Source organism: Haliaeetus albicilla, chromosome 1 (genome assembly GCF_947461875.1).
Source record: "Haliaeetus albicilla chromosome 1, bHalAlb1.1, whole genome shotgun sequence".
NCBI classification, from domain to species: Eukaryota; Metazoa; Chordata; class Aves; order Accipitriformes; family Accipitridae; genus Haliaeetus; species Haliaeetus albicilla.
Genome location: NC_091483.1, coordinates 55,795,528 through 55,821,579, shown reverse-complemented (window position 1 = coordinate 55,821,579; position 26,052 = coordinate 55,795,528). Strand labels below are relative to the sequence as shown.

General features: G+C 35.6%; 1 protein-coding gene across 6 annotated transcripts in view; it reads right to left on the bottom strand.

The window, feature by feature from the left end:
- Positions 1 to 26,052, bottom strand: part of FRYL (FRY like transcription coactivator) — a 147,336-nt gene that overhangs the window by 72,808 nt on the left and 48,476 nt on the right. For 4 of the 6 annotated variants that reach the window (XM_069790553.1, XM_069790581.1, XM_069790562.1 and 1 more), the window contains exons 3-13: positions 23,946 to 23,999; positions 17,979 to 18,118; positions 17,431 to 17,527; positions 14,918 to 14,997; positions 14,354 to 14,434; positions 13,713 to 13,881; positions 12,564 to 12,656; positions 9,396 to 9,494; positions 7,739 to 7,840; positions 1,546 to 1,649; positions 796 to 904 (exon numbers count right to left, since the gene is read on the bottom strand). In XM_069790553.1, coding sequence (XP_069646654.1) covers positions 796 to 904; positions 1,546 to 1,649; positions 7,739 to 7,840; positions 9,396 to 9,494; positions 12,564 to 12,656; positions 13,713 to 13,881; positions 14,354 to 14,434; positions 14,918 to 14,997; positions 17,431 to 17,527; positions 17,979 to 18,118; positions 23,946 to 23,999 — 1,128 coding nt within the window. Of the gene's footprint in view, positions 1 to 795; positions 905 to 1,545; positions 1,650 to 4,886; positions 4,932 to 7,738; positions 7,841 to 9,395; positions 9,495 to 12,563; positions 12,657 to 13,712; positions 13,882 to 14,353; positions 14,435 to 14,917; positions 14,998 to 17,430; positions 17,528 to 17,978; positions 18,119 to 23,945; positions 24,000 to 26,052 lie in introns of all 6 variants that reach the window. The other 2 variants (XM_069790537.1, XM_069790545.1) reach the window with 1 other exon arrangement.

The following is a 26,052-nucleotide window of genomic DNA, read 5'->3' as shown; positions in this document are numbered from 1 at the left end:
TTCTCTTAAAAAAATTCCCAGATAGTTCTGCTCAGGTCAAACACATTTCAACAAACGAGCTGAATTGTTTTAGATAACTGAATATTAGTAATAAAAAGAGGAGCCCTAGGAAACAAATATGTATCAGTGAAGGGCTGTGTGTCCTGCCTCATCCCTGTATGACCAGGGGCAAATAATTCTGGAAGCTGAAACACAGACAAGCTATCTGTAAGACAGGAAAACATGTCTCTAATCTATAAGATTATAGATGAATGAGAGTTTATCTTGTGAGATCATATCCTGCATTTTGATATTAGGACAACAGAAGCACCTAGAATAATATAAATCATAATGCAATGCTAACTACACACACTGCATGCATTGCATATTTTTTCTGTCTACAGAGGCTAGTCTCCAGGCTAAATATAAGTGGATATTACTGTTTGAATGCTTTGCCCCTTACAAAAATATTATAATGGAATATACTAATTATATTAGTATTATATTTATATAATATAAATATATTATATTTTTCATATACATATATATACAACCCCCCACAACAATGCAATACAAATGTAAATAGTAATCATCACAATGTTCATACACAACAGTTATTGAAGTTTAGGTAAATTAATTTTGCCACTAGTAGAAACAGAACGAGTCATTTCATTTGCTATACATATTTGGGGAAATTCTACTCAAGATATAAGACCATTAATTCAGTGCAAATATTTCAAAAACTAACCTTAAATTTACATTTCTTGGAAATAATGTTCATCCTATTCTTATAGCTCTACCTAGACGTATTCTTACCTGAGCAATGAACTGAATAATCTTCACAAATATATTCAGAGGTGTGTCTCGTGGGACCACACTACGTGATCCTTTTGGAAAAAGTGCTGATACGATGCTCATGAGACGGCTACAAGAATTTAGAAACAGAGAGAGATAAAAAAACCTTCAAAAAAAGAACTTTTTATAATAGCATAGATGTTACAGCTCAAATCTGGAAGAGTGTGGGGGGTTACTACTAAACAGTACAGAAGCATATGACAGGTAGGACTACCTACAGAGAGTACAGCCCTCTACTGCCAGAGGCAACAGCATCATGGGTTCATTTAAAAAGTGAATAAGATCTTGCTTTAAACTAGTTAGTAATAGTCAGGAGGAGGGGCAAAATCTGAATGGCTATTCCAAATTGTCATGATGCTAATTTATAAAGAAAACCTTTTCATTTCCAGCCCATACTTAGTGATAGCTACTTCATACCCTACTTGTTCTGGTACCACTAGTGCCTTTTAACTTTAATAAATATCCTGCTTCTTATCTCTCCGCCCTCTTCTATCCCTGCATATCCCCGCAAAGACTATCATAGACTCTATTCCTTCTCCTCCTCAAAGTAATCAAGTTCTTTTGGTTTCCTCTATTAAGATGAAGTCTTTGTTCCCCTGTTCACCTGACTAGACCATTCCTGAGCTGGCTTCAAGATCTCTTCTGATATCACTAGGGGGGGAAAAAACCCCAGCAATCAATAGTTGAAAATCCTTTACATAATGAACTTACCTTTGAGTTACAGTGTTGCTTTCACATTTTATTCTAATAACATAAACCCACAATAACCTATACAAAGATTCCAGTGCAACTCGAGACATTTTGGGATCTTTATTCTGTAAAATAAATGAAAAATCCAGTTACTGTTGCCTGTGAGACACTCAGAAAAATTCTATTATTACACTTTTGACTTTTAAGAATATTTTCAATTTTTTTTAACAATGAAAACTGCTGTGTTTAATACTGACTACAAGTTTTAATATGTTTTCATAAAAACAACCCTGCATTGCATATTTTCAATACTACCTGAATATTTAACTAGTAATTCCAGATTATTTTACATGGCTTTCACTCTGAGAGCAGAGGAGTAACTGAAAAGCAGATATTCCTCTTGAGATTAACACCAAGAGTGTATTGCTTCCAAGAACTTTTCTCAGAAAGCCACTGTAACTAATACCTACTCTAAAGCAAACCAACTTATAGTTTGTCTAAAATATTGGAGTAGCTGCTTTGGATCAGGCATGAAGTCTAAGTCCATCATTCAGTTTATGACAGCAGACAGTAGCAGGTGCAGAAGAAAAGAATGCAAAACAGGGCAGGCACACAAAGATGCTTCTCTGAGTGTGCACTCCAGGCTTCACCCAACTTAGCCATTTTCTGTGGGCTGTGTTAGTGTTTACTCACTTCCAGTGGATTTTTACTGTAACAATTAAACTAGCTTTTTCTTGAATTAATATAAAATCTTGTGGCATATTTTAGTTTAAATTATGCACTGTATGAAAAACAATTATTTTTTTTTCTTAAAGCTGCTTTGCTCCTCCTAGCTCTTAAACTGTGTAAAACAGTACGTAACTATCATCCTTTGTACCAACTCCAGCAACCCCTTTTCCAACTAGGGATTCTTGGTGTATTTATAATCTTGAAGTGTCGAGTGAGATTCTTGGAATTGGCCATAAGTATGAGCTTATGAACAGAATAAATGATTCCCAGTTGTCATCCTTCTAGGCATTCTCTCAGTTAAAAAAACCCAAACAACACCCCCCCCCAACCCCACCCCCCACCCAAACAAAACCAACAGAAGAACCCCCAAAACACACCTTCCCCATCTTCAGTGAAGTCTTTCTGCTTCAAGACGTATCTATATAACGCTTGAACCTAAGCCATTTCACATTTTGTGGCCTCTACCACAAGCCAGTAAGTCAGAATAGCAGACTACTTTGCCCTCCCAGGACAAAGGGAGCGCAATTTCACAAAGGGTGTAAGTGGATCTAAGACCACACTGTTCAAAAAGAGATGGTCTCATCCTAGGTTCCTTCCTCTCCAATCTCACTGCTCCCTTTGCATTGACTCTAGCAGTAAGAAAGTCCAACTCACACCAGTAAATTGATCCAAGTAATTTCATGGCCATGTCTGTGCAATGGACTATACAAAGGAGAGTAATTTGGATAGCTTTAACGTGGGTGGGTCAGGACAATTGGTTCTGGCAGCAGCTTACTTTAAGAAAGGCTAAAAGCCTATCACAAAATCACTAGAGGCAAAAGTGGTACTTCACAGACAAATAACATGCATGACTGTTTATCAGAAATTAGAGGGAATAACTTAACCCAGTCTACATCAGTGACAGACTGTTGTAGAGTGCTGTTCTACTTTCCCTTCACACTCATCAATGTGCTCCTGCCATCGCCTCTGAATTAGCACACCTGCAACTAGGCAGTGGGTAAATTCAGGAAGGTGATCTGGACAAAATCTAACTAGTAAGAAGTTACACCTGTCCCTGGTTAGTATTTAGACAGTAACTGTCCCACTGTCCAGTTAATTTACCAGCAGTGCTACTGTGAGGAAGAAGGAAACACTCATAATTGTATGAGAGGGTGAGACTGTGATAGCTTTGATTTTAAACAGCAAAACCCCATGGTATTATTCCTCATTTAATCTATAGGCCAACAGTTCTTGATGTAGAAAGTAGGCTAGTGAATTCATTGGTACACGTGTTATCAAAGTCTATCTGAAATGCAGTGTCTAGAACTGAGTAATACTTCAATTTTCTTATTTCTGATATTTCAAAGGGGAGCTTAATTTACAGGTCCAGAAGAAAACAAAAAATTTACTATAGGCTTTCAAACATCTAATAAAAAAAATGGTATAGGTAGCAGAAATTTTACAATGTGTTAACAACATTCCCTCTGTATAGGACGTATATAGCTACTCCTGATTAGTTATGACGAAGTTTGCTTCTTTGTTAAAAAAAAAAAAAAAAGTATAAGGAGGCATTCACCTTTCAAAAAGGGTTACAAAATAAATACAGCAGTACTTTTAATTTCTTAAGCATTGGAAATTTTCATTATCTCTTCCTACAACTCAGAACTAAACAAATATGCTAGAAGAAAATGGCTTTTGGGGTCTAATTTATGGCACACTTCTTGTATACTTGGTGTTAATATGTCAGTATCTCCTTTTCTCTTTGAGATTACTCCGACTAGAATACAGTATATATGGCTATGTAATTCACCAGCCTGGCTGAATATCAGTCTTTTAGCTGATGCCTGTTAGATTTTAAAGCGCTCTACCTGGGATTTTTTTTTTTCCAAATGTAGTTTTGTTTAAAATCCTAAAACTTTTAACATAAATTCTATCAGCAGACTATGGAATAAGCTGTCAAGAACTGTATCTCTGTTACAAAACCAAAAAAGTAAGAGCAAATCCACAGTGGTCTTACATGACACATTAAGATGAGTCAATGAAACATATCTCAATGAAGGCAAGAAACAAAACAGCATTTTTTCCATGTTAGTCAAATGTAGTCACTTACTGAAGAAAGTACTTTTTAATACTGATGTTAAACTTTTCTTCTGTTCTGAACTAAAACAATTTCTACTTTTTAAAACCTGCAAAACCAACAGTGTAAAAGTCTTTCAAGTTAGTGCACTGCAAGTTGTTACAGTAAATCAGTTTCACATTTTTTTATTGTGAAAACTTTTTCAAGTTTGCTCGCATGCAAGACACTTTTTGAAATGAATTAACAGAAAAAACCATACATCTGAACCAGTGGAAACATGCACTGCTGTTGAGGGAAACCAGCTATGATATTGATACTCAGTCTCATAAAGCCACATTTTCACCCCCAAGGAACAACTGGTATTAGATAATTTTCTGATCTTTTTCCTCTACTCCCTGGCAAGAAAAAGAGATCTTTGAAATTAGCTACTCTTAGTCCTGCTGCTTCTGAACAGTACTAACAGCAATTTTACAAAAAAGAAAGCACAAAACACAACAATTAACATAAAAAACCCAAACAAAGTATTTACATGAGACAAAGCAATGTTTCACTGAGTTATAACAACATATTAACTCACCTGCAGTGTTTCTATTTGTTTTCTGATACTGTTGTTAGATGGCATCTAAATAAAGCAATGTGAGACAGCAAAACATAACAAACATGAGAATGGAAGGCACATGCATGTTAGATGAAAAAAAGCACAAAAACAACAGATAGCTGTCTAGTAAGGACTCTATTCAGTAGAAATACAGGTTTTGCTACAGCGGCAGAAAACGTTCCTCCAACTTTCAAGGTTTTGTGGCAACAGACACTGAAGTTAAACTGTGAAAAAAAAATATATTCTTTTCCACCCAACAGTGGTACAGAATGATAGACACTTTCCTCTCTCATTTCAGCAGCTTGCTTAAATGTTCCTTCCTCTCCCCAGAAGGGGTGGTAAGGATACCACAACAACTCAGCTTCATCCAAGAATCTATCTGCTTTCTGACAAACCTGCTAGAATTAGTCTATCTAAATAGTAGTCAAAAAGTAAGCAAAACGTTTCACAATACTGACCCAGTGTTATTGCCTGCTGAATAAATTCAGAATTTTGCTTACACTACAGTGTGTAAAGAAATGCCCTGCTGGGCTCAATGCTGAAACAGCATCCCAACCGCTTTGTGGGACAAGGCCAGCTATACGTATACCAAGAAACACCCGTTGGTACACTCCTGGTCTAAACTGACACTTACAACTCACTTATCTGCTATTTGCATCAGTCCAGTCCCCTAAGCTTCCTCCTTTCAGCAAGGCTAGGATGTTTTCCCCATACAATAAGCCTGCTTTGAGGATAAGTGAAGGTCGTGTGCACTGAAACCCAGTACAAAGAGTTTACAGGGGCAATAAATATTGCTAGTACTGGATTAGGATTCAGCGCGCTCTCAGGAACATTATCAAGTAGAACGTAGCACAGAAATACTGCAGGGTAAGGCAAGGTATGAATATACTATGCATCAGGTACTATGGGGCAACTGCAGAGATGTGAGCTTTCACAACACAGCAAATGGGAAATTACTTATTTCTGTCACCAAAGTGCGACCATACAGTGTTCATTGCTAGGTAAGAATTTGCACTGGGCAGTCACCAGGGAATAAAATGAGCACCATAAATCCATGACCTACATTACCTCTTGGCAACTTACTAATGGGCCTGTACTTTTCATAGAATATCCCTGCGACAGTCTCAGTGTTGTTGTTCTTTCAAACATTAGTTTGTTAATTTTAACTAATACAGTAGGGGTGGATAAACCTTTTCAGTACTCTCAAGTATCTTCCAGTAACTCTCAAAATTACTTTATTAAATAACAAAGACACTGGAGACAATGGATGTGGAATCCTTATTGCATTTTACATATTTAGGTAACTGCAAATAAAATAACTTTAGTCATTAGGAAATCAGGAAATAAAAATGCGGAAGGGGAAATCTAAGACTAAACTGCTGTGAACTCAGATTTATAAATTAATGAGATTACTTATTACAGAGTGCATGCATTTAATTAGCTTCAGAAACAAAGGAACACAGTAATTCATAAGACACATTAGGACAGTCAGGGTGTATTTCTCAAGATTAAACTCAACAAAGTTTCTGAATAAGGTAGGCACCCAAAAAAACAATAGTATTCAGTGGGTCAAATTAAACCAAACCATAAAATATCCTAAATATCTCACTGATGGCACAGCATCATAAAACTGCAAATTCTGAATTGCAGAAATTCATATGTAGGATTTCTGCTGAATAGAGCCTTACAGTAAACGTGTTAAGCTGTTAGTGGTTAACAGAACTAAGTAAAATATAAAATGCATGCTCAGCAACTACCAGTTAAACTTACTGGCATTTATAGTTTTAATACGTCCATTATCAGCAATGGACATTATGCCAGAAAAACGCAACTCCTAGACTGTAAGAATTGTTTTAAAGCTTTAAAAACAAAAGCCAAAGCAGCCTCCATAAGCAAAATAAACAACAAAACAAAAATCAAGGCAAATATTGCAAAAGAACTGCAATGTTAGATGAAAAATATACAAAAACCCAACAAGCAACAGAAAAGTGTGAAAGATGTCATGAAAACAAAATGACCCTTAAAAACCAATCCAAGCAGCTAAACCTGTTTCCTTTTGATTTCATGCTGGTTTACGTATTTTACTAATAAGCTTCGCAATTGTCACTCATACTTAACCAGAATGAATATTGTGAAGGTGGATCAAATAATTTATTAAAATTATCAAAATCAATACACTAGGCAAAATCATGAACTATGTTAATCGAAATTAAGGAAAGAGCATGTACAACAATTAATGCTACAGGAAAGTCACTAATACAAATCCCTAATTTCTAAGTAACTCGATCTCTTTATGAACCTACTCATGTTTACAATGCTATCAAGTGAAGCCATGATTTAAAGGGACACTGTAATTTTTATTTGGAAAATATATATCACAGGCTGTAGATATTATCTCTTTTCTGGACTCCCAATTCATTTTCTATTCCTTCAAAAAGTGAAGAAGAGAAAGAAATTTTGCACTTACTATACATTCTACTTATTTTCTCACACATAATTTGCACATGAAGAATCACAGTTTGTACTTTCTCTGGCATAAATAGCGTTTATTAGCAGATACTCCTCCTGCAGATTCTACTCAATAAAACCGATAGCCCCCAAGTGAGCCACATCCGTTTCCAGCATTACATAGCATCACAAATACTTACTACTAAGTTTAATACTAATGGAGACTTAAGGCATTTAATTAAAAAAAACAAAACAAAACAAAACCAAAATTCACAGTGTCCTTTTAAACAGCCAAATATTCATTGCTTATTTGGCATGACGAGAACATATTGGAATAAACGCTATTGATTTGCAACAGTTCCTGAATCGAAAAGGATTCTTACCTTTAGATGTGACAAACAGTTCTGCAGGAAAACGTGCCAGTTATTTAAAAAAAACTGTTTCTGACTGACACACAACAGGCAGGTGATCAATGGATACAAAGCCTATGAGTAGGGGGGAAAAAGAATTGATCAAATTGCTCTTTGCATACCTCCCAAGTTTTGTACACTGAGAATGAGACACACAGTCGGTTCTTGTCTCACAGTTTTAGCATTGCACGGCAGCCTTTCCCCTGCACTAGGACACGCATGCCAGGCGTAGTGTCCTGGGTATAACCTACGTGCTGTAAGAGCTCATGGTGTAAGACTGGGGCAGTGGGACCACAGTGAAGCTCATCTCCTAGCAAGGTCTGATCTCAAGCAAAGACTGAGAGCAGATCTCACCCTTCATACAACATTTGCTCTTTCCCTGCAACCACATGATCCAATTCAAGGGGTCCTACATGCTGGGAGAGGGAACTGCCTTTAAGAAGAATATTCAGGAGAAACATCATCAGCTCAGTAAAGACCAAGGCAGACTTTAGGTTGTCAGATACGTTACTTCTACTTAAGGTCTACTTTAAGTAAGGAATGAAGCACAATTTAATGAAGCCTGTGAATATGCAGACTAGCATGACTTTGCTTTGCTTTAGTAACATAAGATTTGTTTAAACACTACATACTTTAACGGAACACACAATGGTCATTAATACCAAATCTGACTGCAGATTATCTTGTTATGGAGCAAAACTAAAGAATGAGGATGAATAGGCAAACTGTAATCTTGATGTAACCATGTTTCTGACTCCATAAATAAAATCACATTGTGAATACTAACATCAACTACTTTATGTTATTCTTGCATAAGGAGTTTAACCATGTACAATGACATATGCTTTATATGCTCAGAATACCAGAAAGTAAAGCTCATCTCTAACATGAAAGTGAGAATACATAATTTTAAGTTCACTTGCATTTACTGAAAAACATAATTTTAAATTCACTTGCATTTACTGAATATGCCAACTGTGATTCAAAATTTAGGTCTACATTTCCAGCAAGGTGAAGTGAATCAACTTGAAACATGGCTGCCATGGTCATCAAGAGTTACCAAATTCTGCATTAGTAAGCGATTTAAATCCTTGCTAAGATGCAGTTTTAGGGGAAAAACTAAGATGCAGTCTTAGGGGAAAAGAAACCCACAGATATTTATATCTGAAAGAGATAATAAAAAATACTGGAAAAAGAAAAACAAAGCATATGAGGAGAGGAGAAAACAAGCAGAGCAGGGCTATTAACAGGCTGCTATTTTGCTGGAAAAGTCTTGTCTGACACTTCTATCTTTTAATTAAACATAATTTAAATACACAGATTCCCTGAATGCAAGTTCTTTTTAGAAGAGACGTTAGGTTAAATAACTCTGTGCTAAAACCCACTAAAATAAACAGAAACAAGCATTGATTTCAAGACAACCTCACAAGTGAGATAACAGAGCATGTATCTTGCACAAAGAAACAAATCAAAATTAGAGCAAATGCCCATACACTGTGAATTTAATTATACTTGAACTGAGGAGTTAAGATTTAAATTAATACAGCTGTTAGCTTTTCCTCATATAATGTTCTAGCATAAAAGTCTAAGATGAGCAAAATGGAGAAGTTGAAATATTTCTTTAAAATACCAGCGAATGCTTCTTTCTTGAACTCAATTCAAAGGTAGTCTGATAAAGCATCTCCACAAAATTTTTCAAACATGGCACATTCACTTCATTTTTAACAGCCTATTAAAAAAAATACACACATAAATGGGTTTAAAATTTTATACAGAAGGCAATTTAAATATACATTAAGATGTCCATGAATTCAAGAACATTCAAAAGTTAAATCTCACATTAGGTTAGTATTTAAGGGTACTTATCTTAAATATAAACAGAAGCAAAAGAAATCATATCATACACTACAACCATACAGTTAAAAACAAGCCAACAAACCCACAACAAAGCAAACCCAAAACCCATTAAAAAACCCACTATTTTAAGAACATGGCCTGTATTCTGTACTTGAAGAAAAAGTATCTGCCATCAACTAACAAATAAAAACTACACTGAAACTCTTCATAAGCATAATTACATATATTTAAAAAAATAATATCCATAACTTTTTCACTGTTGCCCTCTTCAATGTTCCCCTTTTCTTTTAAGTTCACCAGTTCTGAAAACTGAAAACTTAGGAAATGATACACAGGGTTACCAGCCAACTAACCACGTAAGTTGTCTTTGTTCAGCTTCCAGAATTAATGAAACAGATAACACGGAGCCCTACACCTTTTTTACCCACTCTGTCCTTACACACAGAACAGCCTTCCTTCCACAAACCAGGCAGCTACCTTCTTTATAAAAACCTCTGCTAGTCTCTTAGGCTTCTCTTTGGATACCTGTGATGATCCACTTAAACATTATTCTCAACCTACTGTTTAATACTGTTTCTGCTTTATTTATCAAATTGGCGGGTGGAGTGTTGGAGAGGGGGTTGGCTTTTCTGGAAGAGATCCTCTATACTTGTAACTCCCCTATAAGGTAATTTTTTGTTAGTTTTTATTATTCAGAGTTATTAGAAGATATGTCATGTCCACCTTGCTAAGAACACTCTGAAAACATTCATGATGGGGAAGCATAAAAAATAGTATGTAATATCTCTGTAATCTGTGTACAAATCCAAAAAGAAAGAACTGAGAAAGTAGCTGTGTTTTAAATCACTTCCTACATACCCTCAAATTATTTATCTTTTGCTATTCTTAAGCTATAAATTGATCAGTACCCCACTAGCTCCACATGAGAAATTATTTGTGGCCAGCACCACACCATTGCTTTGGGATATAACCTTGGGCTTACAGATCAGCCTTAACTTCCCCACTGTAAAATATGCTGTCAGGCGTCATACCTGCAGGGTCCAAATCAGGCCACATTTTTTAAAATGCCTGAATGACTAAGCAGGAGAATGACAGTAAAGAGGTCACAATGCCAAAACCCAACACCTTCCTCACTTAAGCAATTTTCTGTATCCAAGTTACAGAAAAATCTAGATTCATTCCTTCGTCTGCTTCAAAAAGATTCAAACTTGCATCTTGCATCTTCCAAGAGAATGACTAACCCTCTCAACTGCATCTCAATCTGGGATGGGGCTCTCCGCTTCTATTTAAGAAGCTCCATTTGTATGGAACAATTAGAGACTCAATGAGTCAGAAGGAAATATCAAGCCCCCCTCACCAACCATTTAAAGCGCTGATTCAGGCTATGCTTGTAGGAAGCGATCCACAAAACAACACACGTGCTCTGCACAGCCAGTGTGCGTGCCTCCATGGTTACCACTGGATAGTCCCAATTCCCAAATGCTGTTTCTGTCTCATTACTGTACGTGCAGTTTTCACTGTATTTAAATTACGATTTTGCAAACTAATATTCGTGTTTACCTAAATGCTCAGTACTTTCACTATGCACTGCCCACTCCAACTGCCAACCAACTACGGAGTTCAAAATGACAAATGTGTTCACTTTTTAACAGGACAAGAAATTCTTCTCTAAAAGAGTGTAAGTATGGCCAGGTAAGATCAAGAATTCAGTCAATAAACAGCTACTACTAACACCACCTCTTTGTGGTCATGCCTTAAAAAGAAAGATTGTCTCCCTTCTAATTTTAAAAAACGCATACGCCCAAGGTTGAGACCAGTGAAGGGAGAGAAGCATTTCCCCATGGCTCAGGGCAAGGCAGATCGTTTGAAAGAGAATGCAGAGTGCAGAGAGATTTCTCTTTTTTTTCCTACGAGCTTGCTTAGATGGGATCCCCACCCAGCCTGCTAGTCTTAGTAGATGCCGTTCTACGAAACGGGATCTACACCTCCCAGTTCTCCATATATAGCAAGATACAGCCCTATAATCAGTCATAACATGGAGCCATGACCTGCCATTTTTCAGGACAGCACACAGAACACACTGTGGCCTAGCATTTGCTAATACAACTATCATTTCAGACAACCATCACAGCAAGTATCCATCTACTACAATGGAACTTCCTGAGCTTGTGGTAAATGGTCAGCTTGAGGTACACTGAGCTGCCGTAACTTCCCGTTGACTTGTTGACCAAGCTTTACACAACTGAGCGAAGCAGCCTGGGATGAAGGGGGAGAACCTGTCCTGACTGAAAGCATTCTCACAAGCAGCATTATGGGCACTGTACATCCAACACTGTGATGATATCGAGGTTTTTTCTTGTTCATGGCTGCTGAGTAAGATTTCTGGCTTTAGATTTAAGACACATATGGGAGATGATTGACTGCTCTTCCACTTGAAGGATTACATCTAGTGGACACTCACCTCTACGAACAATTTTTTTTTAATTAGCTAAAACCTATATTCTTCCTTCCTGCATAGGAGTTCACACTCTCCCTATTAGACTGTAAAAACGTTACATATCTCAGTTTATTCTAGAAAGAACCTAACAGGTTTCAGCTAATAAAGAAAAGTCAATGGGACCCTTGAGTGAACAAGTATTAGACCAAGGAAATTTCAAATTTTTAGAGCAAACATAAGATTACACAGTGGTCTGGTGATAAAAGGGCCTAGAAAATAGACAGTTTTAAGAAGTTCTGAAAAAAGACTGGGAACTAGCAAATACAGAAATCACACTGACCCATTTCCCTTCAAAAGATTATGTAGGTGCTTGTAATTTACTTAATAAGTCTTTTTGAATCTGTAAAAATGTAATATTGTGATGATTAATGGAAGCAATTTTAACAATGATAGCCTAATTGAAAGTGATCAGAATAGCAAGGAAGAAAAAAAAAAAATACTTACAGCAGCCACAGGGATAAGAATTTCCACAAACAAACCAGCAAGTGCATGTTTTATATCTTTATCTTTTACTTCCAGGAAGTACTGAGCACATTCCTTAATAAGGAAGCATTAGAAAAATATTTAGAAAAAAGGTGACAAATGTCGTTATGCCATAAAAACGACTAGCAGCATCACACTAATTGTCAGTTTGAATTTAAAACATGCGATGTGTTTAAATTATTTTGATATTCCTTGAGAATATCAACTTTGCAAAACATTAGAAACTCTAAATCCTGTTTTTCTAGCAATTAAAAAGAAATTGAAAGAACATTTGTAATACCAGATAGCTATTTACTTTCTACTCAGAATATAAAGAGTACTCAGAATATAAAAGAATATAAATATGCACATTTTTCTTCAGATTATTCTGAAGTTTTAAAAAATAAACTTATCTCTGTTGAATGATTAAAAAATAATTTTTTTATATACTCATTTTCATTTTCAAGATGACCTTGACGCAAAGAAAATTTTACAGAGGAATAACTATTCCATACACGTTTGCACACCAAACTTACCACTCTGAACACAATCTAAAGCACTTGTGTATGTGTCATTTTTTTCAGGATTGAGATCAATGTCAATGGCTGTTAAATAGCTCTAGTGAAATTTATGAATAAGTTGCAGTAACTTCAGTTAATGTGGAATGGGCAAGTTATTCATTAGGACAATTTTTAATCCACAATCGAGAGCAGCAAACAAAGAGATTTTTAAGTCTCTGAAAATTAACTGTAGTGTTTTTTAAACAAAAGTGTTTCTTGGCATCTCAGCTATTAAAAAAAGATATATCAAGTAACTTTTTTCTTTAACCCACTGCTTTCATAAAGAAAGAAAATTATTCGATTGCTACCCATTTTCATTTAGTCGAATAAATTCATACATTACAGGTTTGCCACATTACTGAGACAACTGAGAATGAGTTCTCATTATGCTAGGTACTCACGAACTGCAGAGAAACAAATGATTCATACCTCTGAGAACTTACAAACTAAACAGAAAAGGATGAAGGACGACACACAAGTAGAATGAGCGACTGATCACAGCAAGCATCATTGTAGCTTCATGACTTGATCAAAATTACACTCATTTCAGTTTTCTGTAATATTCATTTACCTGCATGAACTGAAATGATGCTTCAAAATCCTCCACAGGATACATCTTTACTCGAAAAAACTTCATTCCCATAATCAAACTGATGATACTTTGTACTACATGAGGACTCTGCTCTTTTTGTCGCAGTTCTTTTAATTCAGTGACAAACTTCTTCCTAACAGCTTGAAACCTGAACAAGCAATATAGATGGCAATTATTTGCATTCTTAGTTACTTTTATATGTTGTCTATAATTTTGAACCAATTTCTTTTGTCTGTTAGTGATAACAGCACCTACAGTAAAAGAAACACAAGTAAGATGAACCCTGATACTTTATATCTAGTTATAGAGTGCCTATGATGATCAGCACATTAGAATATACTCGATAACTCAACAACCACTATTGACCGATACCAGGCCTCCCTCCCCTGCACCTACAACTTGACAGCAAAGCAATTCAGTATTATACTAAAGAGTATTTCTTGATTTGTTCAAATTTATTGTGCTGGAACATGAGACAGACATGCCAGAACACACTCAACTACACTTGACACTTAAGGGATTAGTTACTGCGGTCATTAATAAATGCTGCTATATTAAATAGTCTTTAAGTCTAGAGTGATTTTTTCCCCAAATGCAGAAGAGTCAGAGACTGAACTTACTTTGATTGAGCAAGAACCCCTGTCACTTCTGCATATAAGTCTGCAATTATATGCACATTCCCAGTGTTGGTTCCTGAATACCTGAAGAGAAAAAAAAGGGGGGGGAGTTTTAAATACAACTTTGTTCTTCTAAACCCCAAGCCTGTTCTCAATTACAAACAAAAAGTTTGTTCCATAGCAAAGGCAGATTGTTACCATAAAAACAATGAAAGTCAAACATAAAATGCATGGATTAACATTTAAAGTGATGTAGTTTTATTGAGTGAACATAAGAGACATACTCTGCATAAGAAGTTTACCTCTAGTTATCGAAACTCAAGACTTTTCTTACTCTGGCTGGCTGTGCAAATCATTCTGCATATTCTAAGCAAAATAAACTTAGCATTATATTGAACACATCTGTGTTCTTTCAAGATATGTTTTCAGTTTAAAGATATCAACCAGTGTTCATTTACAGTATTATCACCAACATGTTACATGTGAGGCAAAGGAGAACAATCACAACAATCAAGCACAGGCTGGTAATACACACAAAATATTTTAAAGTACACAAATGAAACTTACCCTTCCTTATGTTTAAAGTGCTTAAAAGCCAAGTTTAGAACTTCATGTACTAAAGGATCTGGCACTGGATGAACAGGTATCTGAAATGCAGATATCATTTATATGTATGTAACTATGCATGTAAATACACACGTAGGTATGAATGAAGTAAATAAACAGTACTGTGAGATGCCCTGTAGAAATCTCTCCTACTAGTGTCAAAGGACACATCCTTTGTTGACATATGATATCAAGTTAATTCTGCAATATATGAACATTTACACAACCTGTACTGGCATTCTCTTAAAGTATTTTGCATACTGGCTTTTAGGGATTAAATCCATAATAAATAAACAACAGTAATGTAAACACTATGGATTTGTCATCAAAATTTATCAGACTAGGTTAACTATGCATCCTTCCACTCTTTCTTTTTGTGTGGTGTTACTATCACAGATTTAACCTCAAAATGCAATTCATCTCGATATAAAGGAGGACAAAACCAAAAAATAAGAATGCAGAAGAGACATCATCTCCATTTCAGACTTTCTGCAGATGAAAGCAGCCCAAACATATAAAAATCTTCCTAACAATAAATAACAATTTAGTAAGAAACAAAAACCAACCATTGATTAGAAGACCCTTTTTTACTGAAGTTCTCTTTGACATCACCACTGTTCTCAGAAAGAAAGAACATTTGCTTAAAAACCAAATGTAATCTTAAAAAAAGCACGATATATAATTATGAAGTCATAGTATCTTTCAAATTTCAAAGCAGTTTAGGTAGGGACTAGAATAACCCTATTAAACACTACTGCTTAAGAGTGATTACGATTTTCACTAAAATACATTAGAAGAAAAGATTACTGTCTCATCTACAGAAAATGAAGCACACGCTGCTTGAGAATTTCATACTCTTCTTCATCAAGCAAGCTATTTGTCCAAGAACTTCCAGTTACTGGAACTGGCTATTTACATGCATATTCATACAATGAGTAATATGTACTCATTTAAGCAAAAGATTTTTGTTCTTACATAGGTCATGTCTATCACCCTCTCTCTGGTTGCTCTGGGCATATTACAGAAAGGGCTGTATCGTACCCTTTGCATCCTCTAAAACCAGTTTTTAAGAATTAAACAATGACAGGGCTCCCAGGAAGACAGGAAGATGGATGTAATGTGAATGTAAATATGTTTATTGATAAAAAGCCATCCTTTCGGCGCTTTGCCTAATTGCAGAGTCATGTTACAGGCAGAACATACAAACGCTCCTTTAGGTAACTTTTAATATTAAATTGACCAAAAGAGTCTCTTAAGTGGCGTATCTATGTTTAGTGGCCCATTGCAGGTCTTTAGCAGAGGAAAATATCCTTATCAGAAAAATACCTATCTTGTCTGGAGTACAAGCATGAGAGGCTCACCAAGCATTACAGGAATCACCACAGACTCTCTTCAAGACCAAAACTTTGGCACCTCTCCTGACATCTGAATCACTGGCAACATGTACTCTACTTAACAGAAAAACTAATACCAGTTCAAAATACAGAAGCTACCCATACAACCCTGCAATCCTAAACAAGCAATTCCATTTCCCTTTTTCTTTCACACCAATAGAAAATTTAGGCAGGGACAGAGCACAAACTAAAGATTTTCTGTAAAACGCTAACACATGACAGTTTGATGGTTTTAATATTGTTCTCTGCATCTCTGCGCATGCAGTATAGGAATATCACTTTGGATGATTGGTCGGTGTCTCAAAGAAGGATAGGCAGCTTTTTTGTTTTACTGTTTTCATTTTTCCCTATATCACAAACATGCCATACATAACCACATAAACAGAAATCACCTACAAATTATTTGCAAACTAAACCACAGTCCTTGCTTTACTTAGTACAGAAAGCCATTTAATTTTCATGTACTTATACATAAAAGACATAAACTACTTAAGTATTTGAAACGTGAAATTTGGTCAATTCTGCTTCATGTTTCAACTGTTTCTTACAGTAATCTTTTTCTTCTCTCAAAAAATGTGAGGAAAAAAATGCTGCTACTTGAAGCCAAACTCTATCCTTTTGTCCATACACCAATGCAAATTTTATATTAACAGAAATTGTGCATGACATCATCTAGCACTACACTATAAGGCCAAGCAAAATTACATACCCTTTCTAATTTTTTTAAAAAGTGACATTTGAATGTTGTCATTCAATGATTTCACTCTGTATTTTAAAAATGTTTAAGCAGACAAAAGGTACTGAATATAAATAAAATATTATTTTTTACAGTTTTGCTTTTTGCAGTACATCAGCAGCTTTGACTTAGTGGGTCCAAGACATGTGAATAAGATAAGGCAGGCATATAAAGAAAAGACAGGAGAGGCGAAAGGCTTTATGCAACTGAGAGTATATTTACAGCCTTGCATATGCTCATCATATATATGCTCCAGTTTTTAATATAAACATTTAAAGGAGACGATCAAAACTGACGTTAAAAGCAAAAGATTAAAAGAAGTTTGCCAATGCAAAAGAGCTTACCTGTTTTAGAACCTCTATTAAAACTAAACAAAAAATGAAATCTACAGCTAAGTCCCTCCTTTCAAGTAGATAATCTCTTTCACGTTGTTGGTCATCTCTAAAATAAGAAATCAAGAACACACGTATCATACACCAGACTGAATATAAATATTGCAGAGAAGGGGTATACATGTCTTTCATGCAATCATTGTTGCACATGTATAAAATGGATGGTTAGAAAGACTTTGGGGTTTAGTGCAGCACTGACATCTTGCCCCCTCCTAAAAGGGCCTGCTAACAACCAAAACAATTCAAAAAGGGACAAACTAGCTTGGAATTATCAGCATCCAACTTCCTTCTATAAATCAACCCCAAAATCATTAAGTCACTTCTTGCGTATCATCTACGCAAGTTAAATACACTACCTCAAATAAGCCCATGCTCTTTCTCAAAGACTTAGGTAATGACAGATCCAAATACAAAATACTTGTCAAAAAATTACAAAGCATGCATTTTCTTACAAGAAAGCACACAAAAATTAAACAGACTTTTGCAATGAAAACTCTTACCCCTTCGATTTTGTGCTAGACCGAGGTCTATATTCGTAAGATTCATCTTCTGTTCCATTTTGACGCCTGTACCAGTCAAACAAGGTGCGTAATAAGGAGGGGAGACAGTGCTCTGCTACTGAGCTCATAGAGCTTATCAACTGAAAAAAAAGTAAGAAAAGTAATTTAGCATGATAAAGCAATCTAAAAATCTTAGCATTATAATCATTCTTTCAAATGGTTTTTAATGTTAAAAACCATGTGTCATATAATTTTACAAAGTGGCAACTTAATGTATCATTTTCACCTAGGACAATTACTGTAAATATGACACACTAAGTCAATTACGATGATAAATTTAAGCAAAGTGTTCTGAAGCTCACAGGGATCACAGAATCCTAAATTTATACAGATAATCCATATAAAGCCATTGAGAAAACAGCAGAGATTTTAGGATGCCCTTGAATGTTGCCACATGTATCTCTGAAGTATATGTACCTTTACATTACAAATGACAGATAAGAGGTTACCCTCCTGAACTGAGGCAGTATGTAACCTTCAAAAACATGCTTCTTTGGTTATTAGACAAACAAAAATAAGACCCTTTTAGATATTCTATTCTACTTTTAATACATTTGACTGGTCTAGATCTCAAGCTACATTTACTTACTTTCAGCATAACTCCCCTATCTAGTGCTGTCTTCTAGAAAACCCGCATGAGCTGTAAAGTTCTCTGTGCAACAGTGGCAATAGAAACCATTATAGAAGGAAGACTTTAACATGGTATGAAACTTAAATTCTCTAGGCTTCCTTTAACTTAAACAGAACTCGTCAGTGCTCAAGCTTGGAGAGGGGAAGAATGACTGGAGAAAGACAGCATAAAACAGCTATAAACTCCCTGCGAGGAGGCAGCAGGGAGCAAGCCCATCCCCAAAACACTGGCTGGAAAAGGAGAGTTACCTACCACATTTGTCACTGATACCATGTATTAATTACCTCTTGCATCTTTCAAATAAGAGGTTTCAATGGAAGCCATCCTCATGCTATAACTTATCTATTATTCGTTATTCCGGAAAACCAAGATAACATCAATGCCATTACCTCTTTGTCCTCATTTGAAGCATCTTGGTTTTTCAGGTTTGGGGAAGGGATGGGGGCAGGTGAACCATATGGAAACCTCAGGAGGATCTCTTTCAACCATCTGAATACTCTACTCAGCTTGTTAACCAGTCAGCTATTCAAATCACAATAATTAAGTAGCATTCTTGACTCTCTGAAAAATCCTTTAATTATATAAACAAGAGGAGAAACTTCCTCAAAATAAGTAAAATCATATTCTTATTCTGTAAGTTCATAAAATTTTAAATTCCAGTATACAATACAAACTACATATATTCCAAATCTGAACAGGAAGTAGGTTTCATTAAGAAATTTTTACTAGAATGATGAGATTACTTTTTCTCTTACTACTCTTGTCTCTCAATAGGACACTCACTAAAAAGGGATTCAATGTAAAAACCAGGCATGCCTGCTGGAGGAGGAGCACGCACATTGAGCTAATTGCACAAAAAGATGAAGGCAGTTATTGCAGGCAACACAAAAGCATACAAAGCCTTTTTAACACAGAAAAGAAACAAAAGCTAGAAATACTCTGTAGGCTTGCTATAATGCCTTGCATCTCAGAACAAAGGCTAAATTTTTAGAATACCTTCATTCTTACACTAATATATGTTGAAATCTTCATGACATGCTTTGGAAACCAAGCATGTTGTAAGCCTGTTCCTTGTGCACTGATATCCATAAAAGAATAAATAGCCAGTCAACTAACCAACCTACATTCGACTTCTAGAAGTGGACAGTAAAAACCAGCTCAGTTTTACCACTTTGAAGTTAGATTGTGATCTGAAATGAAGCAGTGCGTGATGAAGAGGAATGCATACAAATTAAGATGTTGCTCAAGAGAATTTTCTGATGTGGCAGAGGTCTGACAAATTTCCTTGGAAAAAAACAAGATGGAGAAGACAAGAGGAAAGAAAAATTATGAGGAAATTTGAGATACTTGTGGGCTACTATTAAAACCATCATCCTTCAGTGAGAGAAAGCATCCAAAAAAGGAACTCAAAAGACCCATTTGTATTGATAAAGCTTCAAAAAATTTTCACTGAGACTTCATGGGCAAGAAATGCCTGTTGCTTGCATCAGCCTGGGGTACTCAACCACCTCTGTTGAACTCACTCCAGCCATGAGCAGAAATCACAAGTTAAAACCATTAATATATTTTGGAATTTAAAAAAAAAAAAAGATTCAGAAAGAACCATTCTCATGAGTTACTAAACTGAAAGTATTAGACTCAGCATAAAATCATCAATGTAACTGGTAATCCTTAGAATGAAAGCTAAAGCTAAACTTGATGAAGAAGGGATCTATCACCAACCACAGCAATCCAAAACCTGTTTTGCCTTCAGAATTTACTGTCAATACCCATACCCCAAACAACCTAAACACTGGGGAAATACTTCAATATCTTTCTCTAAAAATAACAATTTCTCTTTCTTTAAAAATAATGATATATCTAATAGGTTGCACAGAGCTATGTTCATACAGCAACTACACACACAAGAAGACAGGAACAGATTAAGTGAACACTTAAATTACGCTGTGCTGTCAATGTAAAATGACCCCACAAAGCACTTCTACTTCTCTGCCCTCCTTCTGAAATGATGGGTTTATTAGTAGAAGAAAAAGGAAAGCTGCATTTTAAGCTTTACTAAACCTTTTCCTGAGGTTTTCCTGCAAATTTACAGAGTATATTAATACTACTATCATTCATAAATGTTCCAGCAGTTAGGCAATTTACATCATCTTCCACAGAAACAAGCTGTATCACATGCATTAAAAAATTTGTCATTGGTTAAGTGCTAAACCCAGAAACGACTGGCATTATAAAGCATTTTTCTCTGGAAACGAAAAATCAGTTTTACATTATGATTATTTATTTCCTGTCAAGTTCTGCATCCATATCATTCTAATGAAAAGGCATTGGAATTATCAGGAAGGTGAAATCTTTGTTCATATTACATAGCTGCTAAGTAGAACATGAGCTACATGCTTATTGTTCTTATTTAATATAATTACCATACTGCTTTGATACTAAATTCAAGTTCACCTGGTATAAAAATTGTAAGAAACCCATTTTAGTTTAGCATTAAATTATGCCTAGGTTGAAAACAGCGATCCAGACAAAGAGATCCTGTAATGCCCAAGAGAACAGGGCTGCGATAGTCATCATGACGTATACTTACATTCCTCACAATGAAACAGCAAAGCATGCTCCAGTCTTAAAAGGCCGTAGCACATTGCTAATTGCTGCACTTAACATACCCAACAGTATATTGAGAGGTAAGAAGAGAGATATGCAAAATTATAATAAGACGCTAGAGGCCAAATTCCAGCTATGGCCAAAATCCTGATCCTGAGAACATTGCTCAAGTTGTGCCTAATAATGAACAAGCCTGAACCCGAGAGACACATCTGCTCTCAGTCACTGAGATGGCCAAGATATGCTTCTGCGTGATCATAACGTTTTGGTATCTTAGGACAAGAGTCGGAAATTGCCAAGTATGATTCCTACAACAAACAAAAGATGAAAAACACAAGCTATTTCAGTTTCAAGCTGTACAAGCAAAAATATTTTAAGAAATGTAATATATGCTCTAAAAAAAAATTCCTCTCCGGTAGCTTCTTGATGCACTGGGAATGATAAAGGGAAAGCACTGGTACTAAAATGCTAAGATTTTTTAACAGTTTAGAAGTGTAACAACATAAAAATTCCCTTCTCATTTTCCAAATTTTCATCTCTCCTAGCTAAATTTACATTTTTATTTCAATTAAAACCTCAGTGACAAATAAAAGAATTGTACTATTTGAAAATTAGAAACTCTTGATTTTGCACACTCAGATATAATAGCAGCCCTCTTGATCTGGTTACGCTTCCAACAGAAACAGCTTACAATCCCATTAAACAGCTGTTATTCTTTTTCATGATAGAGACAGGCAATGCTACACACCTTCCTCCTCCATCCCTCTTAGAGCTGAGAGAATGCGTGTTAACTAGATACCTTCTTACTCCCAGAGCCCCTCCTGTGTTTCAGTCATGCTCTTTTTATTCACAAAGTGTAACACTTACTAGCTCAGACACCGTATCAGTACAGCTAAAGCCACTTTTTAGACTCAAATTCCTAACTCCATAAAGATCTCTGGGTGAACAAGGTTGGCCCAGCAACAGCTCTAGCTTCTCTGCTAGATGCTATGGCCGTGTACTCTGGATCCTCCTCTCTCCCGTACTTTGTCAGTCTCTTTTTCCTCTGCAGTCTTCTGCACTCGCGGAGAATTGATCTTAATATGGGTTTCATACACCCAGCAATGAACAGAGAGAAGCAATCTTAATCCCTTTTGCCAAACAACGTTCAAAATTCCCTATCAAAATTCACAATCTCTGTCACCAGAAGGGAGACATTCTGCTCTGACTTTCTAAAGTAGTTATTCAGTACCATTAAAATTCAGATCTCAGTGGATCCAAAGTAGATTACCAATAGAAAAAGAACAAAATAAGAACTCACACACACATATACACATACACAATCAAATCAAATTATTTTAAGAGTACTACATTTTCAGGAAAACAAGTTTATTTGTATATTACAAGATTTCAAAAGTTATATGTTTTATTTTTTACTTTTCTTCACTCAGCATATTTTTAGAACCTCATGTAGTTTAATACACAACTACTACTGATTTATAAAAAACATCCTTGAGGAAAAATGTGGTAAGGTGGGAGTTAGTAGAAAAATTAGTAATATTACTGATTTACAGATTTCCTTAGTTCATCCCCATCATGCATATTATTTAGCTTTTGGTCAGCTTTACAATAAAATACTGTAGCTACCAAAGAATTTATGCCCTAACCCCCCTCACCCATTTTCCTTGCTTATGAGTAAACTTTCATTTAGGAGATAATGGCCTTACAGCAGGTTAGATTAGAAAACATTAAAAGGCTACGTGAGGTTTTTGGTGGTGGTTTTGTTTTTGTTTTTCTTTGAAAAGGAAATTATACATCAAATATTACATGCTATTATTTGTTTCTCTTTTGGGAGGAGGGAGAAGAGGTGCATGGATGGCATTAACTGAAAAGTAGGGGCAGGTCCACAGATTTCACTGCAATGTCTAATACCTATATCCAAGGAGTAATGCAAAGCATTAAACAAAAATCCAGATACAGAGATATGGACAGAACACTAAACTTCATGCAGTAAGATGCTGTTCGGTAACAGTTAAGAACAGGAACAGGCACATAATGGGGCTTCATCCGAATGCTGCCTCTCCATTTCAAGGAAGTAGTTACGGGACAAAAACATGCCTATACTATGAAAGAATTAGAAATACAGACAATAAACATGAATAAATTGAACAGAGAGTTATTCCATGTACAGTTCACTTATAGCAAGTGAAACAGAATAGCCTCACAATGTGACTATACACTCAGTAAAGGACAAAGTAGCATTTAAAATCTATCTTGTGCCTTCTGCCATAGAACTAAAAAGCCCTCAGTAAAGCTGTGTTACTAAAATTAACACTATTTGCTTATAAAAACAGAACCCCAAACACAGAAACAATAAGTGATATAGGCTGAGGTTACACAAAGCTTGTTAACAGGAATATAAATAAAGTCTTCTCATCCCCTACCATATTTCAGCATCTTTCCTCCAGCATCTTTCACTGCTACCTTCAAATAATTATTCTATTCTAGTAGTTTCTTACTATCATATTCTACAATGGAAGATAAAGTCTAACTAACATTCAAGGTCTAAATCTTGTGACACTGATTCAGACGTGGATGTTCCATGTCATTTCAACAGTGGAACCACTATTCTGCAAAAACAGAGGCCACCTTAATCCAATAAAAACTGCCTTCAACTACATGTTTCCTACCTGATCAAACTGAAGATCTTCACCTCTTTGAAGAGATCTGGACAAGAGCTTTTCCTGTAAAGAAAAAAAATAAAAAGAAACGTGAATGTCACAGTGCAATTGACTGTTATCAATGATAGATTCCTTCTTTCTCAGTTAAATCACAGAACAAAGAAACAACTTTTAATGTGAATATTTGCATTATTTTTAACGTACAACCATTTCTGAAGATGTGAAGTGTACTCACAAAATAGAAGAATACAGATCTAAAATTAATTTGGTAGCTTAATAGCAATAACGTTAAAGACTGACAAACAGAAAATGTCAAACACCTCTCCCAAACAGCAGGGCCTACAGCTCAACAGAGATAGCTGGCAGTGGGTGCCAAGTGTAACTTAGAAGGAAAGCCATTCCCATCTGAATTAACAAGCATATTCATGTTCATATAAGGCAGTTATTGTAAGCTACAAGAATGAATTTTAAAATGCCTTCACAAAGGCAGAGACAATTGTTGAAGTCATTTCCAGTCTGCGCTTTTCCTGAACTACAATGAAAAACAGCGAGAAAACCTATGTCAATAATAACTTGCTTTACATTTGAAATAACTTTGTAAGGTACAGAAAAGATGCAATATTACTAGAGTTTAATCATTACAATATTTCATTGCTACCAGTACCATAAGACATAATTTAATTTTACTTTTAACAGAGCAGTATATTCCTGACAAAATAATTTAGTGAGAATTATAGCATTAAGAAAACAAAACACTCATGAACTGTAATAGTAATGTAACAGTAATTCTTACTAGTCACTGTGGAGAGTACCAAATTATACAGTTACAAGAAATACTTATAGTCTCTTGCTAGGGTATCCTGGAAAGTAAAAAAAGAAAAGGGGAAGTGGGGGAGAGGGGAAGGAGGGGGTGGGGTGGTCAGCAAGGGGTTTGGGGAAAAAAAAAAAAAAAGTAAGTCCCGTGTACTGGCTCTGAGGGTCAATGATTTATGGTAAGCCGAGTGCCACAGTAACGGCTTTAAGGGCATACTACAAAGCAGTAAGTAAGATATATAAAGATGCAATGAGCATTTCTTGCTACTTAAAGAAATTTTAAACTATTTTTCACTTTATTGTAAATGAATCAAAAATGTTATCTTTGATGAAGAAAGTAAAAAAAGTACTCAAGGTAAGGAGTTAATACCTCACATTAAATTGCAGTAAGCAAACAAAGAGCCTTTATGGAGCAAATTAAGTCAAGTAGTAAGCTGGAAGAGCTGTTACCTTGCCCGGTCTGGGATGTAAAAGGAGGTGTCAGCAATACTGATAGCCAGTACTGCTCTCAACAGGTTGTGCCTCAGTTAACACAAAATAACTGCTCAGTAGTTTAGTAAGAGACAACACCCATGCTGTCAAGGCTGTTGACAAAAATTTTAAAAGTCAATATTGCTTGGCATTTAACACTTACAAGGCTGCAACAGAGAGGTTATATGTTAAAACAGATAAAAATTGGGATTTCATGTACCAAGTCTAAGATTCAAACTGGCGGCTTATTTTCACTTGTCCTAATCATAATCTTGAAAATATGAGACAATTTCTGGCATTTTCTGTGATGAGTGCAGCTGTATTTGGTGTTCAAAAGGACACAATCTCTGGCAACTATTACAGCCTCTGAAAACTTGAATTCAACATTGCCCAGGCAAAAAGCATTTGCTCACTCTGGAAGTATAAACTGAAATAATATAGGTACCAATTCACAAGTCAGACTATTTTCACTTTCTATAATCCAAAGAAACTCACTTAATTGTCTAAGAAAACACTGCCATTTATGTATACTTCCAGTATGCCTAAATAAAAAATATCTCAAAAAAGAAAGTGGTTTCAGGAAAATGCATTTAATATTCTGAAATAGTTCTATTTGTTCATCAATTGAATGTTCTTTCACTGTGCAAAGAGGAGAGCAAAGGGGGAAAGGTTTCAGAAGCTGGTAAATAAACACTTCTTTGAGTCCTATAAATTCATATAATTTTACATGTTATGTCTGTTCAAAATACTGTTATGAGAACTGACATTTTGCAGCAGATACTAAAAGCTCCAGAGAGCACTGGCAAATCAGAATTCCCTTTTAACTAGAACT